This window comes from Dermacentor silvarum, chromosome 7 (genome assembly GCF_013339745.2).
Source record: "Dermacentor silvarum isolate Dsil-2018 chromosome 7, BIME_Dsil_1.4, whole genome shotgun sequence".
NCBI classification, from domain to species: domain Eukaryota; kingdom Metazoa; phylum Arthropoda; class Arachnida; order Ixodida; family Ixodidae; genus Dermacentor; species Dermacentor silvarum.
In genome coordinates, this window is record NC_051160.1 from 57061780 (window position 1) to 57081021 (window position 19242).

At 46.3% G+C, this 19242-nt stretch overlaps 1 protein-coding gene across 4 annotated transcripts in view; it reads right to left on the minus strand.

The window, feature by feature from the left end:
• Positions 1 to 18001, minus strand: part of LOC119458058 (transcriptional adapter 2-beta) — a 40690-nt gene extending 22689 nt beyond the window's left edge. For all 4 annotated transcript variants that reach the window (XR_005193416.2, XM_037719855.2, XM_049670721.1 and 1 more), the window contains exons 1-10: positions 17925 to 18001; positions 17713 to 17810; positions 13657 to 13716; positions 13012 to 13112; positions 10635 to 10675; positions 8762 to 8812; positions 8040 to 8096; positions 7648 to 7751; positions 3591 to 3838; positions 2338 to 2417 (exon numbers count right to left, since the gene is read on the minus strand). Coding sequence is in view for 3 of the 4 variants with exons in the window: in XM_037719855.2 (XP_037575783.1) it covers positions 2338 to 2417; positions 3591 to 3838; positions 7648 to 7751; positions 8040 to 8096; positions 8762 to 8812; positions 10635 to 10675; positions 13012 to 13112; positions 13657 to 13716; positions 17713 to 17810; positions 17925 to 17931 (847 nt within the window). In the remaining variant the exon portion in view is untranslated. The remainder of the gene's footprint in view (positions 1 to 2337; positions 2418 to 3590; positions 3839 to 7647; positions 7752 to 8039; positions 8097 to 8761; positions 8813 to 10634; positions 10676 to 13011; positions 13113 to 13656; positions 13717 to 17712; positions 17811 to 17924) is intronic.
• Positions 18002 to 19242: the final 1241 nt, after the last annotated feature.

Here is a 19242-nt window from a genome sequence, read left to right on the forward strand (position 1 = left end):
CACTGCGTGTGATCACGTGGGCTCACTAATCAACAACGTACAGGAGCGCGCCTGTTGAACTGCCAGCTGCCGAATTGGTGTGATAGTTGCGAACCTGTTACACTATGTCGTCGCCATCAGAATCGTGGTCGTCCTCACCATCAAAAGAGGCTGAATTTTGTCCAAGTAGAAATTGCAGCCATTGTTGGATGTAGTTAACCATTTTTAGTTAACCCCCTGTAGAGGAGCGGGCCAGAAATTGACAGTGCTGCAAGGAGTGATGAAGGCGGGCATAAAAATGTGCACAACGGCCATGCTTTAATGGTAAGCCGTTCAACACGTTTCAACGAAATGTCTTATTAGCCTCAAGACGCGTTTTTCCTTGGTAGTGCCTGTTGTTATCGTGCACTACACATGCAAAGAAACTAGGAGTGTGTGAATAATGATTTTTGAGACCGAATCGAATACAAATCGAATCAAATAATGAATAGCCGTTATCATAATTAATATAAAACGATGTTCACATACCAGTACTCTTTACGTTAGCAAGTTTCTATCATTACATAGCAGGCTATGAAGCGTTTATTAAAAGCTCAATTAGAGCATTAGGAGCAAACAAGTACTTTTTTCGCATGCACAGGGCTCTTCAGAGGGTGCGAATGATCGCTGTACAGCCTCTAAAGTATGGCTACCAAAGTGACGTAGCCTGCTCGACTACGCAAGTTCTCCTGGGGCGGTATTCATTAAGAGTCCAATTAGTGGACAGTCCACTAATTGGACTCTTACAGAATACCACCCCTGTTTAACAGGGGAGCTGTTTATGCCAAGCGTAATCTGTCTGTCGTAAACAGAAAATGTGGGCCGATCTTGGCGACAGTGCAGAAAGGGTCCAAGCGCAATGGCACATACCCCTGTGAACTAGCCAAGCTGAGCCTGGCTAAGTCTAGCTAAGCATTGTTGGAACTACTTAAGCTTAGTAATCAATAGCCAATTGATAGCCAATCAATAGCTAATCGATCAATAATCAATAAATTCTGAAAAATGCTGGAGATGACTTGGTAGTGCTCAGCCTAGTCCAAATACATGATCACTCGCCACCGATATTGTCGCTAGGCCTTTTCCAGTTCACTTCGAATCTGTAGCAGACGGCGCTTCAGAACGAACCGCCGACGCTCCCATGCAGCAATATTTTGTTACCTTCGTTGCCGCTTTACCCTCTCCTCGCAATAATTTCACACAATGAAGTAAACATGCTGATATTTGCGGTGCCACCAGCTGCGAAGCGAGCATGGTCGAGTCGCGGTTCGCTGTCCGCCGTCGGTAGCCATGCACTGCAGCTGAGCTTGACTTGTATCAGAATTCTCATTAGTGCTAAACATTTCACCGTGGACATGGTTTTTAATAATGTGAACATTACGCGTCACTTTACTCTAGCGGACATAATTTTGCCTGTAATAGAAGCTGCATAACCAATGTTCGTTTCGCCGGTCGTGGCGACGCATCGGTACAGCGTCGATGCGCTCTTTCTGTAGTTCTTTCAGTGGTTTTGAGAGTGATAAATACCACTAACAAATCTTTGGCTGAATAAAGTTCATGTTCAATAAAATTGTAATGCCATTCGCACTGCGCTTTCTTTTTTTTTGGGGGGAGAAACTTTTGTCGTTGCCATCTTGAATTTTGGTGCCGTTCCGGGATAGCCCCCCCCCCCCCTAACTTTGCCAGTAATTTCGACTTGCTTGAGGGGGGGCGCTTGCTCGGAATTTTACGGTAAGTGTACTGGCAGGCCTTGAGAGCTATTTCAGACGTGCCCGTGGCGATTTCAGCCCTTGGGGGCCGTAAAAGGCATGCATGCGTTTTTTCGGACTGCCCGATACTTCTCACATTTTCATGGCCCCTAAGGAGTCCGAAAGATCGGACGCTGACTATACTTAAAAATCTGTTTTCACCCACAGCTTCTTCTTGAATAAAACTGAACATTTACGAGTTGCCTTACCCCACAAACGGCTTCCTTTATTGTAGACACAATTGCATGAATCGCGCACAAGGGCACCATGAATGCTAAGCGAGTTGTTGAGGCAAAAAAAAAAAAAAATAAAGTGTCTGTCTGTATAAGATAGCACTAGACTCCACCACCCGTACCATGAAGAAACAAAGAGAAGGATGAGTGGCAAGTGTACATGCTCTAGAGTTAAATATATCCAATGCCATGTTCGATAAGGACTGTACACTTTACACTTGCAATGTTCCCAGAATTCCGATGGTTCAATGCACGACACGTTTCCCTCCAGTGTAATGCCGCATATAATTGGCTTCCACCGCGCAAACAAGCGCCCGCACTGAGCTCAAAGGCCAACTCACTCTCGAGGTTCTCCAGGAGCTGCTCGTGCTCTGCGGCCGACTGGAACTGGCAGAATATGCGCATCTTCTCCTGGAGCTCTCTGCACAGCAGCACAATCATAGGAAAGAATAACACAGGTCAGGAGGTGCTACGTGGCACTGCCAAAACGCCCATCTACGCTCCCTTGCTCTAAGAGGCTAAGAAAGAACATTACAGTAGGCCACCAAACTACGCGTTGGGGGGGGAGAGGGTACACCTAGTAGACATGTCCATTATGGCTGTTGCCGAATGGCTGGGCTGGGGTACGAGCAAGGAGGAGGCATGCGACCCTAGCCAGTCTGCAGATTGGCTGGTACAGCTCCAACCAATCAGCAGCGAACGAAATGGACAGTTCACCAGGTGGACTCTTATGGAATGCCCCAGCTCAAACTGGTGTGCACTGCGTACTGAAGGCTCCACATTTAGGACCGTCAGGTTACACGACTCCTCAAGCTAAACCACCGACTTGCTTGACCCTGAATGTGCACACAGAGATGGCATTTTGCGGTGGATATTCATTCATAAAAGGTATTCATTCATTCATATCACGTTCGCGTGCATTACTTTCCCCATCTGCAGACTTCCCATTAAAAGTCTGGGGACCAACCCATGACACTTTTTTGCAAAAGAATTTAGTTTTCGTAAAATTCGGCGCACTGTTTGCAAAATCGCAAAGAGAGTCTAAATTCGTAAACTTTGCAGGAAATTTGCGAGAGTTGGCAGGTATGCAAACAATACGTCTGCACTAATGCTTGCAAATATCCATCAAACCAGCTAACCGGTTTAACCGGAGGGAAGTGAATCCGGTCTCGAAAACCAGTTATCCGGATTTCAAGAAATGGATATTCAGGATATCCGGTTTAAACAACCAGTTAGCCGGATATTCGAATATTCGGACACAAATATTTCGTGTTTAAAAAAAGAAAGGTAAGGAGGTTAACCAGAGCAAATATCGGGTTTGCACTAGCGGTTGCAAAAATAACTACAAGTATAAGAATACGAGAGAGAAATAGAGGTAATTTCGGCACAGAAGTACAGAAGAACAAATATCCGGCTATCCGAATAATATTAAATAATATTAACTGAATAATCAGCCAAATAACCAATCACTTCGGTTATCCGGTTCTCAAATTCGAATAACCGGATAACCGGTTTTTCCGCAATTCTGGCTTCATGTTGTTGCTCTGGTCTGCACTATGCCCTAAGCCCTCTACTGACAGCCTGTCCCACTCACTTGTCGGCCTCGCGGGCAGGTTTTTTGCCACGGGACACCGGGCTTGCCTTGGAGGCCGGCCGGCCCGTGTGGCAGAAGTGCTCAAGCAGACGGTAGTCCCGCGCTAGGCCCTTGCGCCGCAATCGTTCCCGTAGTCGCCTCGAGTACATGTCTACCTGCGCCAGCTTCAGGGCCACCTCCAACTCGTCCTCGTCGGGGCCGCCCATGGACAGCTGGCTGATCAGGGACTCCGCCTCGTTGTCATACTCCTGCAGCGCGTAAAACCGAGGAGGAGGTGACATTTCAATTAGCCCGTTCACTGCGAACTGGGTTCCGGCATGTGTTCCCACAAAGCAATACGTAGGCGACATCGTTGCTAGAAATCAACAGAGAGAAAAATTTTTGTCGCTTCCGATTTGACACTGTCGTGGTGCCACGTCCTTGCATGCTAGTAAGATTCAAATGAGCACAGCTCCCTGGTGACTCACCAGCGAGTGGGCCATCACGCACAAACGCAATGAAAAAAAAAACTGACATTATGTTTTACAGGCATTTACAGGCCAAAAATCGCAAAAAAATCTACTTTTTGGAACTGACATTCTTGAAACCTCCAACTCTTTTTGCACAAACATGCAAGTTCCTCACTTCACGGATCAACATATCTGCCAAAAAATCAACTTATAATGCGCCTACGAGGTAAATATGAGCCAATACTTATGCTACAATGGCACTTTCTCCCCAACGTACACATACCGTTGCGCACATGTTTTCAAACAGTTGACAGTCCTTAATTTGACTCAGACGAGACTTGACGAAATTGATCGAATCAAACAAGATAGCAGAAAGGAATGCAAGAAACACACTGCTGATTCACTGTGGCAGTACTTACACGATTCTAACATGCACCCCAATCAAATGCATGCCCACTTTCCATGCTGTCCAAAGTAGAAAAACTAAAGTAGAAATGACCATTAAAGCTCCTAACCAAAGTAGAAATCTAACGCAGACCTGATTTTTAAGTTAGCACAATGGGCAAGGGTCTAAAATGTTGAACCAAGGAAGGCTGGTTTCCTAAAGTCAGCTTCTCTGCAGTATATGTGCTATAAAGCTTGCAGTTGAAACTGCATTCATGCAGTTTCGGCTTTGTGTCCAATTGCACCGCACAGGCAATTTTCCAGCACAATTAAAAAAAAATGCACTTTAGAATCGAGTAAACACTCTAATCAGGCACTGCCAGCTACGGTTATAGCATGAAAATCTTCCTAGGGCAAGCCGAATGTAGCGGTCTTTAATGGGAGATTTTTCGCACTTGTTCAATGCATTTAATGCCACCAAAGTTCCGCCAAGACATACGCTGCCACTAAAGGGGTCGTTATTGGGGTCACAATAGGGATCAGGCGCGGGCGTGCTGACTGGTAAAGTTCGAATCATCCGGCGAACGCTAATTTCAGGATCGAAATAACGGAAGTTCGGACCCACAGAAATGCCTGGGTGCCGGCCGGGATTGAATCAACCGAAAAATCTAATCATACGAAGTCGAATTAACGGAAGTCAACTGTATAAACATCCCGCATCACAGCCATCACGAGGAAGTCTGCCTGGCATACATCAAGATCAGCCAATATACATGGCGCACAGCTTAGAAGAATGAGCGTTGTTCAGTGGCATTGGCTACACAAGTCCACTGAAATACGATGGACCTGCGTTTAAAAACAAATGTGTTCTTTGGTTACTTTACTAGTTTCTGGGAGCGATACTTCATGATCTAGAATAGCTACAGCCATAATTATTTTTCAACAGCCTATCCTGTACATCAAGTAATGCTGAGAGAATATTTTGAATTTTCTGCCCATAAATTTATAAATTTCGACTGCTTTTTCTTTTCAGTATCCATGGTGATCATCGGTTGAATGACTAATAATTTGATTTGAAAACTGCTTCCAGCACTGCATTCATTGCGTATTCTAGCATCTATCTATTCAATTCCATTAGCTTTCTGCTGAGCAGTTTTTTTTTTTTTCCATTGTCTCTAGGAACAACATAGTGACAGCTTCATGTATGTCCTGAACTAAATATATTTAATGAAATTCTGGGGTATTACATACCAGAACGGTGATATAATTATGAGGCATGCCGTAGTGGGGGGGCCGTAGGGTTAATTTTGACCACCTGGGGTTCTTTACCATGCACCCAATGCAAGGTACACGGGCCACTTTTACATTTCACCCCCATCAAAACGAGTCCGCAGCAGCTGGGTTTTGATCCCGCGCCCTCAAGCTTAGCAGTGTAATGCCGTAGCAACTATGCCACCGGGGCTGGTACGTCTTGAACTAATTTACCTACCAGAAAAATAATTGCACATTTGAAATCAGCTTGAAAAACCAGAGCCTGTGCAGTTTCGTAAAATTTGGCCAAGACATCCTGTGCAACTATTGGGCACTGCAGTTCAGCATCATGAGAGATGGAAATGCGACATCCACAGCCATGAAAGTCTAGGGTAAACTAATTTTGCTTGTATTTCGAAGTCCTGCAATCGATCATTTTCATAATTTTGCTTTGAAGTTATTTTAGATGTGAAGAATAGATCGAGCAAAAAATGGTGACCTTAAGAAAGTTCTTACGCTCCTTCTATAAATCTTCACTTAGTAAGCGTTCGTGTTGTCGCGTTTTTGTTCTCGCCTTTCGTCTTTAGCACTCATTTATTTATGTTGCAGGGCTCTTAAGGACTGCAAAAAAAAAAAGAAAAAGTAGGAAAACACACAAAAAAGAATTTTATTATGCATGCAAAACAATGTCTGTGGGCCATAAAAAAACATCATACATAAAAAAAGCGTCAAAGGGCAAAGTTTATTACAAAAAAAAAAAAAAGAATATGTTTAGCTGGTAATGAAGGCAGGCTTTATTACATACACAAGAGCTTCGTTGCACACATTAGCAGCAATTGTAACTGACTCATTCAAACAAAAGGCACAAAACGCACTGAAGTAGCTATAATATGCGGGAACGAAGTACAGGAGGCTTCTGCCTGATAGAGGATGTTTTGTGGCGCTTCACTCCTCGAAATCTTCGCTGGCGTGAAACACAAAAACACTGTACCATGCATAAGCCTACGTGACAGTCAGGGCACCACATTCTTGTTTCCTGCCGACATGCCCTGTTCTTTGTGCAAATAATACAATGCCATTGTCAGTGTCTTCTTTTCTGTAGGAAGCAAACAGTCTAGGAAATGTCAATGCCGACAGCTTCATCAAGGAGTGGTCGGAAACCCTGCCCATGCTGCCGGAACTAGCCTGTCTTATTGCCTCTACAAACGACCAGCCTAAACCCCAGATGAATGAAAAAAATTCCAATCATTGTGTAAAAGACAAATGTGCTATAAAGTAGGAGAATGTGTCGTGCTTAGAAAAGTAAGAACACTCTTGCCTTTTCCCGTGCAGAGATAAACACTTTTCGTTTTGCCACGTCTCTAACTCTCTCCTTCCCCTTTTTTTTTCCGTTTCAAACTTCAGCATTACCCTTCAGTGAGGTTTGGTTGTTCCATAGGTACTAGTCACAGTGCAGTGTTTCCCGACTAGCTAAAAACAAATCCACAATCCATTTCTGTGTACTTTTAATACATTAAGACATTGGTCTTTTCATGACAAGGCCCAGAGTTCGAGTTTTTGACAATTCCTAAAATTTTATGCCCATGCAATCTGGAAGGCCAAGAGAGGGCAGCATGACCAACACTTTCTTTTGAGCTCCGCTATAGCAAAAGCTACAACCTTATAACGCATGTTGAAAACAAACTGAAAACCCTCCAAACCCAATAAATGCCTGCAAAATAATGCTCTCATAAGGTGAAAACAGCAGCCAAGCCTCAAGAGACAATGGATTTAATAAGGCAAGCCTGCGCTCACGAAATAAAGAAAAACAACTTCGAGGAAGCGACAGCAGCCAAGAATGATTTGCGGTTGTTGGGACTTGGATGATGCGGTAGACACGTGGCCCCTATTTGCACTGCATCATTTCCCATTCAAGACAAAGTAAGTCAACCTTGAGTCTGATAGACCACCACCACCACCACCAACCCACTCACCCGCTCGTAGTCGTCCCGACAGGGCATGTAGCCAAGCTCTTGCTGCTCGGTGGAAGTGATGTCCACCGTGGCCACCGGACTGCTCAGGCTTGGCGACAGCGGCCCTGTGGGGCAAACAAGGGGCAGTCTAAACCGAACAGCAGTAAAGCATGCAACAGACCGGGCCTGCCTAAAAACGCAGTGGCAAATGTGCCACTGTTGAACACAACTTGTACACTGTACATGCTAGCCAATCGCATTCTCTCATTTCAGTTACATCACAACAGAGCAGAACTCGTGTGCGTCCAGAAAGCGTTGCAAGTTGGACCCGATTTCGACATTCGCGCAGTGCAGCTTTCGTGCGTAACCCACGAATTGAGCCAAAATGGCATGAACCTGCGTAATCGACCCACCTCCTTCGGGAACTGTGTGATCCTTGATTTGAGTCGACACATCTGTGGACCATGTTGCTGCAAAAGGAAAAAAAAATAATAATAAGAAAGTCACACTGCATGTGACAGCCAGCAGAGAATGTAGATGCCGACTCTCGAGAACGAAACAAGTACTGCAAAATCCTGTTCATTCAGTCCCATGGCAGTCAAAGTGACACTAAAGAGCAACAGAGAATCATTTTATACTGGTAAAAGCGTCCTTTGAAAATGACATTGCCATTCAAGATTTGATTATTACAGAAGTGAAGGCCTTTCTTGAATTCTTATTCACCCAAATTACATGCACCCATACGAAAGTATGACACAGATTTCAATATTTTCCTTGTATTCGGCTTGTTTTACCTCGCCCCGAGCATTACCGGCCTCGCACGCCTCTCTGCCGTCTCCCTTCCACCTTTCAGATGTCGGCGCAGTCGACTCGTGTATCGGAGGGGTGGAAGGCAGACGAGCGAGAGAGAGAGAGAGAGGGGCGTTTGTCATGGTACAAACAACACGCTTCTTACCGCAGTTGCCCTCCAGCCCACTACTGGCATGCTTTGTCGCAGCAAACTACACAGAAGCATGGCCTTCAAGATTCACGGCGAGGGAGCTGTCACAAAGTGGTGGACACCATCCATCACTCCACTAGTACACATTTCTCGCCGGTGGCCAGTACAGACACAATGAATGAGGCACAAACTCACCTCTCCCAATGTTTCCCTCAATGTAATGGCTGTTGTAGTGATCTTGTACCTCTGTTGGAGGGGAAATAGAAAAAAAAAAAATAAGCAGATATGAAGATAAGGTAGCCCATCCTAACACTGCACATGGCAGGAAGATGACCGAGGTGAAATTTTGAGACTCCCTCTTGTGCCTTTCTGCTGCTAATCTGAGTTTCACTTCACCCAATGCATTATTGGGAACGCAAGGGGACTCAATCGACATATTTGATTTTGATTCAATTATTATTGACTGCTTAGATGTAATAAACTTAGAGCACACAATCAAAAGTACAGGAAGTCAGGCTAGTCGGTATGGGTGCATCTCTTTGATTTTCTAATTAAAGCTGGAGCTGAGAGTTGGTGCTTGGGTTCCCCACACCTTTCCTTTCAGTCTTGTGTTTCTTTCTGCACCGCCACTACCCAAGAGAACTAAGAGCACACAATGCCCAAGTCACTAAGCAGCAGCTAGCAGTATGGAAGAATTGCCATGCGATGCTCTTGTTGAAAAATAACACTCGCGGGTCTTCATGCTTCGCTCAAATAACTAATATGATCCTACCATTCAAAGACTATCTTTCAAGATTCCACATGACTTCTACCTCATGGTCATCTGTCAGTTATGACATTATGAAAAGCAGGCAATGAGCACAGACGCATCCACACACAAAAAAAATGACACTGAAGTGTTATTGCCTCAAATTTTATTTCTGTTCCCGCGGTGCCATCCGGGCAAAGTTAATGGCGTTCGCCTTGCCATTCATTATTCAGTGCATTTGCCACAAATCATCAACAGCCATGAAATGCATGCTCTAAAATAGCATAGCTTGCGCAGCTCGGCATACATAAAATATCACTGCTGCCCACTGCTCAGCACAATGCTTTAGCACAGGCATAGAAGCGCTGCTGTTAACAACTGTTATATTAAATTCTAGGATCTGATTACCGTCATCTAATCATGAGGCACGCCATAGTGGGAGTCCCCGGATAAATTCTGACCACCTGGGGTTCTTTAACGTGCACCAAGATCTAAGTACGCGAGAGTTCTTGCCTCTCGCCCCCACTGAAAAGCGGCCGGGATCAAATCTGCGACCTCAAGCTCAGAAGCACATCATAACCACTGAGCTACCTCACCGGGTTTTAAAAAGATGAGCTCAGCCATCATGTTCAGGTCGACACAAGTGTGAACCTCAATGCAGCCAATACCATCTTTCCTCTCGACTTCAGATTTTTTACAACAATGGCTGGTCGTGAAAGACAGCAACCAGCCAGGCTGGTGGCAATACCTGTATTAAACTAGTGCATGTATTACTGCAATGAAATATTGTTGAAGACAGTCTCAAACTGCAAGCATATGCTTTTCAAGTTAGCACTAGAGATGTCTCAGAAACGGCTGTCATCGCCATGCCAAATGACATGACATTTGGGAAGCAGCTCAGAAAATAATTTCATTAGGAAACTTCAGGCATTAAATATTAATGTTCATTTTCCACACCCCTGTGGCACATCTATATCTCTCTGGACTTTTTCTTTTCTTTTTTTTTTCTCTACTTCCGTGGAATCTTAGCTCCTTTTACAGTATAGTGCCAACCTCTGTACCGATCCCCTTGCCTCCTTCCCCTGTCACACAGGGCACGTCATCATCCATGTCTCTCAAATAAATTAATTCCTCTATTTGTTGAAATGTAGTGACAATGCACAGCAAGTGAGGTTTGATGCCATGATTCTCCGGAATGCGAGGAAGGGTTAACTAAACACCGAAAAGATGTGCCAATGAGTGCGTGAGCATTGCATATATAGTAACTGACCCCCGAGACTATCAACGCTAGTAGAAAAAATTTTCGAGCTCCGACCATACCTTCACAACTTCGAGCCGGCAGGCACTGAGAGACATCCTCCCTGCAATGAAACAAATAAAAATATACTTGGAAGCTTCTGTCGAGACTGCAACTGTATCAATGTTGAACCACGCACATAAAAAAAAAAAAACTGCCGAGTTTGTAACGTCCTGAAACAGCACAACAGGTTATGAGAGATGCCGTAGCGTAGGCACCCAAATTATTTTGACCACCTGTGACACACAAGCATTTTGTTACATTCACCTTCATCAGAATGTGGCCGCAGCGGCTGGGAGCCAAGTACATTTAATAACAGCTATGTAGAATGTTTTGAAACTGCAAGAGCTTGGGGGCACACAATATTACTATCACAGGTTTCCGGAAGAGTACAGCTTTGTATGATCTTACACACATTCCTGCTCCAATCACAAAACTTCTTGAACCACTAGAATAATGTTCTATACGAATATAAAGCATAAGTGCTTCATTTTTAAATATTACAATGTACTTTCAGACATAGCAGACCGTACTTCTTGGTTTGGTCTGCCTAATTATTCCTGTAACAAAGTGCACCTTAATGGATCCAAATATAACAAACTACCGGCTGCAACGGACAAACTTTGGCACAACATTTTGCCTAGATGGGCGTATTAGCGCCGAGATCTCTGTGTGGCGCCCTCTCGCGTGTGACAACCGTTGGGAGTCTCCACTGCCGCGGGATGCGCGCTCGCTATGTGAAGGAAACTTGACACTGTCGGCTGACCTGCTCCGCTTGAGTTTTTGAAATGTGACTCAGCAGGCTTGTAGAACACTATACAGTAATACCCCGTTAACTCGAAGCAATAAAAACTGGAAAAAAATTTCGAGATAAGCGGAGTTTCATGATGAACGAATACACAAAAATATAAGCATAACCACCGCGTAAAGCCACACAGGACACCTTTTTCAATATAGTGCCGGTAACCGCTGACTGTAACAGCCACTGCGGTGCGTGGCTGGTGTGTTTACAAGTGGTGGCGCGTTCGCCTCTGGCCGACGCTACTCTTTGCGCGCGTCACATGGTCGTAGCGAAGCTCTGCCCACGTAATCAATGGAATCAGCCGGCCGAGAACTGTAGATGAGGGTGAAGTAGGATCAAGTAAAAGGCACTGGGACAAAATTGCAGGCCTGGGCCGATATTTTGTAGCGATGTGTTATGCGTTATTCTATGCTAGTCTTATCCACCACTCACGGCCAGCTGAACCCATTGATAATGTGAGCGGACTGTCGCTCTGACCACTGACTAAGCGCGAAAAGGCATTAGCATTGGAAAAGGCATCGCTACAAAATACCGGCCCAGGTTTCACTTTTTGGCAATACCAAAGCTACACAAAAAAGTACAAAACGTTTCGGACTGTCTTTTTTTCAGGATTTTCGCAGTCTAGGTTTCGAGATATCCGGAGTTCGGCACAGTGGCATTTCAAAATAAGGGGTGAAAAACTCAGTGAGTTGACACCGTGCCAGGGAAGAAATTCAACTTATCCAATAATTTGAGATGTCAGAGTTCGAGTCAACGAGGGTTTACTGTATACGGAATGTTCCAGGACACTATTCCCTGAGAAATTAAGTGGAGCTACCGTCATTACCATGCTTAGTGTGGATTGCTCCAGGGCGTACATGTGTGTGTACGACATTGGTTTGTCATCCTTGCTGCTCCGTTGTCGTTGCACTCTTATATAATAATTTGTTAGCCCTTTTTTGACAATAAGCTGCAGCATTTGGCGTTCAGCTACTGCATCTGTGTAATACTGTGTTTGTATGTCCAGCGTGTGCAGAGTATTCGGTGCCCGCTCCGTTGCCCACACACATTCCAGTTTTGTTTCGGCCCAGCGTGTTAAGCATACCACGAAAGACGTTTGATGCCATTCTCAGGAAACTAGGTGGTTGCTGCAGTGCATTAATGCATGCACTGCTTTAGCAGCATGCGTTAGTGGGCAAAACAAAGTTACGCAGTCTAGTGCTGCAGTGCTAACCTTTGCAAGATAATTTTAATTAAACTTGACTGCTTCCACAGTGACCCATGCATGTTAGTAATCCTTTTGTTCTTTGCTCCTGCCATGGGTAGCAAGCACACTTCACGGGAAAGGTTCGTCCATTGATGAAAATTCACATGTGTGCACATTGCTTCACGACAAGTACTACCAGAAACATGGGCTCACCACGCTCCTACACTTGCTTCCTATATTTTTCATCCTACACGCCATGGCTTTAGATTGCCAAGCAGTCAATGCGCTGTTCGGTGTAATTTGGACACCACCCACTGAGCAGCACCGACATAGAGACTTTGCGTTGCCCATTCACATGACCACAAGACCCAACGATTAGTCACAAAGAAGCAACAAAGAATGGCAGACGCACCAATTGCCGAAACCATACTGCTCGATGGCCTCGAGAAGCACCAGCTCTTCCTTCGCCTTCCAGTTGCAGGGGGCTTGGAAGATGGGGAAGTTGCCACAGTCCTGAAACAGTGGTGATACCGCTCAAAAGAGCTGCACTCGGTGCAACGACAGAGAGAAAAGCAGCAGTCATCACATTTCATTCAAGAATGGCCAAACCACTCAGAAACACAGGCAAGCTCACCATAGCAGAACACTGGCTGTTTAGGAACTTAGAGGGAGAGTAAAAAGTGATGCTAGGTCTTAATAAGGCTGGAGCCAACGTTTCGACAAGGGAGCAAGTCCCCTTGTCAGAACGTTGGGCAGTGGCCATTGTTGATTATGCCAGGTTGAGTTACAAATGACCTGCACCGAATGAGAAAGTTACATGCTTTAGAACCTTACTAAAGCCCCCAGTGAGTGAATAACCGCACTATGTCAATGAAGAGCTTGCAATGATCTCTTGGACAATTACATTTAACAAGAAAGTTCACACACATTGCAGAATCGTATACCGCATTACAAGCTTTGCGTATGGGCAAAATGATTCACCATGCATGGGTACAAGCCCACATATCTATAAAAACAGGTCAGAAATGTAACAAAATATCAATCAGCAGCAACTCACAATCAACTGGTAGCCATGCCTGTTCTTGTGTGCCCCCATCTCTGCCCCGCAGGAAAAGCACTGTTATGGGAAGAAAAAGAAAAAAAGAAAAAAAAAAGTGAGATCAGTGCCTTATGAGAAAGCAGCTGGGGTTGATATGGTCACTGTGGACACCACCACATCCCCAATTATGGCAGTGCGTTCACAAATTGTCTCAAAGCTTGTTGGAAACTGAGAGTCTTCTAAGAGAGCTTTAGCTTATCTGTAAACATCTTACCGTTTACGGAATACTGGAACTGTGGACGGCAGTAGCAAAGCTGGTAGCAAAAGTTTGTGATACTTTGTCCAATCACAATGAGTTTTGTCGTAAGCAGCACTGCTGCTGCTGTACACCTCTCCCATCACCCGGCATTCCGCTAACACCATATACATTTCTGACGGGCAAGTTAAAACTCCAACAGGCAGTGTTTTGTGATCCTAAGTTACGCATAGATTATGCATGCTGTGGTGAATTAACTTTAACCATTAAGAGCCCTCCAGAGCAAACTGAATGAAGTCTCAGTATACTGGCCATATCGTGACCTGCCTTCATTGGGCCTCCTCCACTAAATCCTACCCTTTCCGGCCTCGATGACATCATGGGGAAATATGGAATGGAGATGCTAAGACAAATGTTGCATGCACACCCAAAGGGTGCAGGAAAGGGCATCAAGAGGTGGAAGAGGGCAACACCATCCCCCCCCCCCCCCCCCCCGACTGTTCAATGAAGGTGCTATAGTCAAGTGACACCATAAGAATGCAATTGCCAACACACCACTGGCCTACTCAAAGAGAATTTGTATAGATGCATTTTCCAAGATGTCAAGGAGGTGGACTTCTTTCAATATTAGCAATTCCTGGGAACTACATTTTGCAGCACTGAGGCACAGTGGGCCAACGCAGTGTGGCATTGTGAGCAGAGCTTTTACTGACGTATAGCTTGCCTCGAAGCATTTGGCATGAAAGACAGCAATTCGGAAAAGTGCCGCATGCTGCGGTGAACTTAAGTGTGTCGAATAATAAGCGCAGGCTCTGCTTTCCTTCATGGTTGGTCAAGTATTCCAGAGTGAGTGAGTGAATAAACTTTACTAAATATAAGTTATTGAACTGGCCTCATGTGAGGCTTCATCTATGGTCGGGGCCCATATTTCAGGGCTCCGCTGGCTTCTGCAAGTCTGTTAGCTCTTCTGACCAGGAGGATGTGGTCCTCTAGGCCCGAGCTGGCCAGCAGTGCCTCCCACTGATCTCTATTTGGATTTGGTACGTGAGGTTCTATATTGTGCGATGCACACTGCCATGTTATCGTGGTACAGGGTTAGTGTTGACAGGCACCCCCGGCATATGTCCCTAAAGGCTGAGAGGTGTATCTTGTGCAGTTTACGTAAGCTGACGAAGGTGCCCATCTGTAGCCTACGCAGTATTTCAGACGGACTGTTTGAGAGACTTGGCAATCTTGCAGCTATGGCACGAAGTGAACACGACGTGGTGCCAAAGGAAGGTCGAGGAACTATGGAAAGGTCCTCCGGCACTGCCCAATGGGCATTCCTGCACACACTTGGATGTGCAAAAGGAGAGTACAATTCTTGTTATGGCTGTCTACAGCAGGCAAGGAGCGCACTTCCGTAACCATTAGTGTCGCCTGCCGGAGGAAGTTGGAACAACATTGCTGCTTCCGAGCATATGCTGCCATGTGGGCATGGCTTCGCCACTTGCTGTCATTTCCGTCTGCGCAGCTCTGCTTTCTGATGATTCTGGCCGATGACAGGGGGAGCCACGGATAGGCACCAGGCAACTGTTGTTTATCATCACATATCTTGGCACAACAATGTAGCCGCTCACCAAGGACAAAAGACCACACACCCATACATCCTGTCATCGGGCAGAATCATTAGAAAGGGAGGAGCTACGCAAAGGCCATAGCTATGACCGCAAGTGTGCCCTGTCCACCTGGCAACGCATACTCAGAAGCAACTGTGTCATTCCAGCTTGCTCCGGTAGACAGCACCAAGGGTCTTGGAAGTGCACAGCTCCCCTGCTCTCTATAGACAGCCATGACAGGGGCTCTACAGGTAGAGTCAAAGGTCTACAGGACCCAACAAAAAAACAGAACATGTTGTAGAGCCTGAGCATGCAGCCTGGATTTCAAATGCACTAGGTGTATGTGACCTACATACTGTTTTGACAGTTTTAACAGCTGGAAGCTGGCCTGATACCAGACTGTCTCTGAACATGCATACTGTAAACTCTAGACCCCGCCTGTACCTAAAGCTGCTCTGCATCACGAGACAAATACATGGGATGGCTGTAGTGTGCACATTTTGAACATCACTGGTAAAAGCATGCTCTCTGAGGCAGAGGCCAAGCTTCACTAGCAATGGCACAGGCTGGAAAGAACACTTTTATGACACTTGAGGGCTTTGCACACTTTCTACAAACTAAGCTCCGACAAGAGGCCAATGATACCCCACTATTTTTGATGAGAAAGTTTTGGCTTCTAAAGCTGCTAGAATGAGTTGCTAGTCACTGCAAGCAACGGGCTGAACCTATTTCCAACGATGATGCTGGTATCCTGTTAAAATCAGCCAGCATTCACCAGAACACACAATCATAGGCCTCCTGATTTTGTTATAAAAGCACAGCAAACGAAGCGAGGTGGTACCAGGACCCTGACGTTGAACTTCCAATGGAAGAAGGCAACTTCAAGTATCACGTTTCGCTATGCCCACCACATATCAGCAGTTGCCAAGAGTTCAATAAGCACGTCCTTATCCCAGTCACTGCGGGCGCGCCATTTGAGACAGTCATCTGGATTATTGCGGTGCTGTGGCAGTGCACGCTTACAGGAATGACGGGATTTTGAGTGAAAAAGAGTGCATCGCCCTAGAGAAGCCAGCCAGAAAATTCTTGAATTCATTCCAGAAAAGCCGGCGTGCGTAAGCAACATCAATGCCACAAATATCGATAAAGCACGGCCCTTCACACATAATGATGCACAAGAACACATACCCATGGAAGCTCTTAAGTTTTGCACGTTTTGAAACCCGCAAGGAGCTTTCCATGCCGTTCAAATTTCAGCCTAAAGGTTCCGTTATGCAGAAGGCAGATGCAGTCGAACCCAGATATAACGAATTATCGTGTATAACGACCAGCTGTAAAATCCCCTTGAAAATGTTTGTATAAAATTTTTATTTTATATGCCGAATTACCTATATATCGAACTTTTGTGTGATCCCCTTCAGATTCGATATATCAGGGTTCCGACTATAATCCTTAGTTTTTGTTTCTTTCAGAGCGAAGCGTCGATCCAGTTCGACGCTTCGCCAATCGAGCAGGTAACGAACTCGCCGGCTGGCGCCAACGAACATCTGCACAGTTCGGAGGGTAGAACGTAACGGTACAATAACGGTTAAATTCAAACGCGAGAGAACTGGCGCCCGCACAAAAGCGGCGCCTGCTGCTTCAGCGGCCGAAACCGAAGAGCGAGGGTGCGTCGGAGTAAAGAAATAATCCAAGAAAAAAAAAACAGCCCTGCAGCTGCACACACGACCGATGCGCGGGCGACAGGGGGATCACGCCGAGCGGGTTGTGACGGCCTGCCTGGCCGCCGCCGCTTATCTTTATGTTTCCCTCTCCTCGTAAATACAGACAAGGCATGCGCGCTCCGCTTCAAACGACTGCACCGCCGCTAGTCCGTCTCTCACGGGCGTGGGAAACCAGAAGCAAAACGTAAAAGCTAGCACCACGGAAGCAGACGGCTCGTACGCACACACAGGCAAACTCGCGGCGGGCGCGAATCCAGCCGGCGGCGTTTCGCTTCGCCCAAGTTTCGCATCCCAGCGGGCGCGGAAGCCATGCGCTTTTTGTTGCTGTTTTTTGCCGTTCTCCTAGGGAACGCGTGTGTGCCCGATTCCGCGTCGCGGAAAAAAATGCCGAACCCGGCGGGCCGAATCGCGGTCGCGGGCGCCGCAAAGCGCGGGGTCCGCTTCGCGATTACCCGCCCCTAGCGGGCCGAAAGCGCCAAAAGAAAACGCTACCAACCTGTAAACAAAGGTCAAAGTCTGGGCACTCGGCACATTTGACGCGCACTCCCGTGATGTCCTCCTGACAGTAGTTGCAGTGGTACTTGGCGATGACACCTGCGAGACAGCGGAACACTCGGTTGACGAGGCGGAACGCAATTCGAAGCCACCGTGAGACGAGAATCGGCCGTTATTGGGACGCCGATCCCGCCAGCGAAGCGTCTTCCTTACCGGACATCTTTCTTTGTCCCCCTGCTCGCCAGGGCTAGCGTCGTGACGTCACCGGCGGCATGCACTGCGCGTGCGCGCAGTTACGTCACGACCGGCATTCACCGCGCGCGAGGCGATCGTAACGCCACGCTCCGAGATTTCGCGCCCACGCTTCCGGGTCGTCTGCTCAACGCGCTAAAATGGATCCAAACCCTTGGCCTGGCTAGGGTGGCTAGCCTCGCTTTGCGACTACATTTCGCGTCGAAGCGAAAGAATGAGCAGTTAGTACGGTGATTTGACCGAAGCGTCTTTTTCGAGGCGGTTTATGGCTACGGTAGCGGGGCGCGCAACATGGAACTTCCGTCGTGGGCATCACCTTGTTGCGTGGTGAAGCAGAACCAAAAAATAAAGCGGGGCTAAACAAAAATATAAACAATCAAATTACCGTTCGCGTGTTAATAAACAGCGCCGATACTATTGGTCTAGTCACCATACCGATCCGTAACCATTTCCGCAGCGGGTGAGATCGCGGCTTGATAAGAAGCTCTATGAACGAATGAAATCAACTTTATTGAAAGGTGCTGCGAGTCGACCCCTACGAAGTGGGCTTCTCCCACGACAAGACCGGGAGCCCAAGCTCGGCGGCGTCGTCGTGGACTCGCTGGACCACAGAACACCTATGCTGGACTGCCCAGAGTTGAGGATCGAGCGAGTTGGTCGCTCCTGATCGATGGCTTGATCGAAGTTATTATTTTCTTCTTCAAGGTCGGCGTGAGCTCGCGAGCGAGGCCAGAGAAGGTGGAAGACGTTTAAAGGTGAATAACAGCTATCGCAGTATGCTCGCCCGACGGTGACGCAATCAGTTGCGTCACTCATGTGCGTCTGCTAAAGGTGCGCCATTCGGCTGCTCAGTTTCGGTTTTCTGAGCGAAATTTGCCGGAATTTAATACGCTGAAAAAATTACCAAGGCCAGCTTCTTGCATCTATGGAACCGGTTATGAACTCTTTAAATGACGGGCCTGCGCGAGTCTTGCATATTTACATGCCAGCCACTTTCAGTTAAAAAGTTAGGTTCATTTCCATACTTGCCTACTAATTCAGTCATTTTAACATGCAGGCCTCTTGCTGTTAAAAGCATTTCCGAGGAAACTGCTTTATATTTATCCCTAGCAAAAATATTCCACAATAGATTTGTACTAGTCTACTTGTTTTTGTATGTGATGTATAAGATATACGATAAGATAGTTTATGCAAAGGTTGTTTCACGTAACTTGAGCCAAGCATTAAAAATATGCAAATGCCATGTACCTGGACAGAACCAAGGTAATGTTGCTTGCCA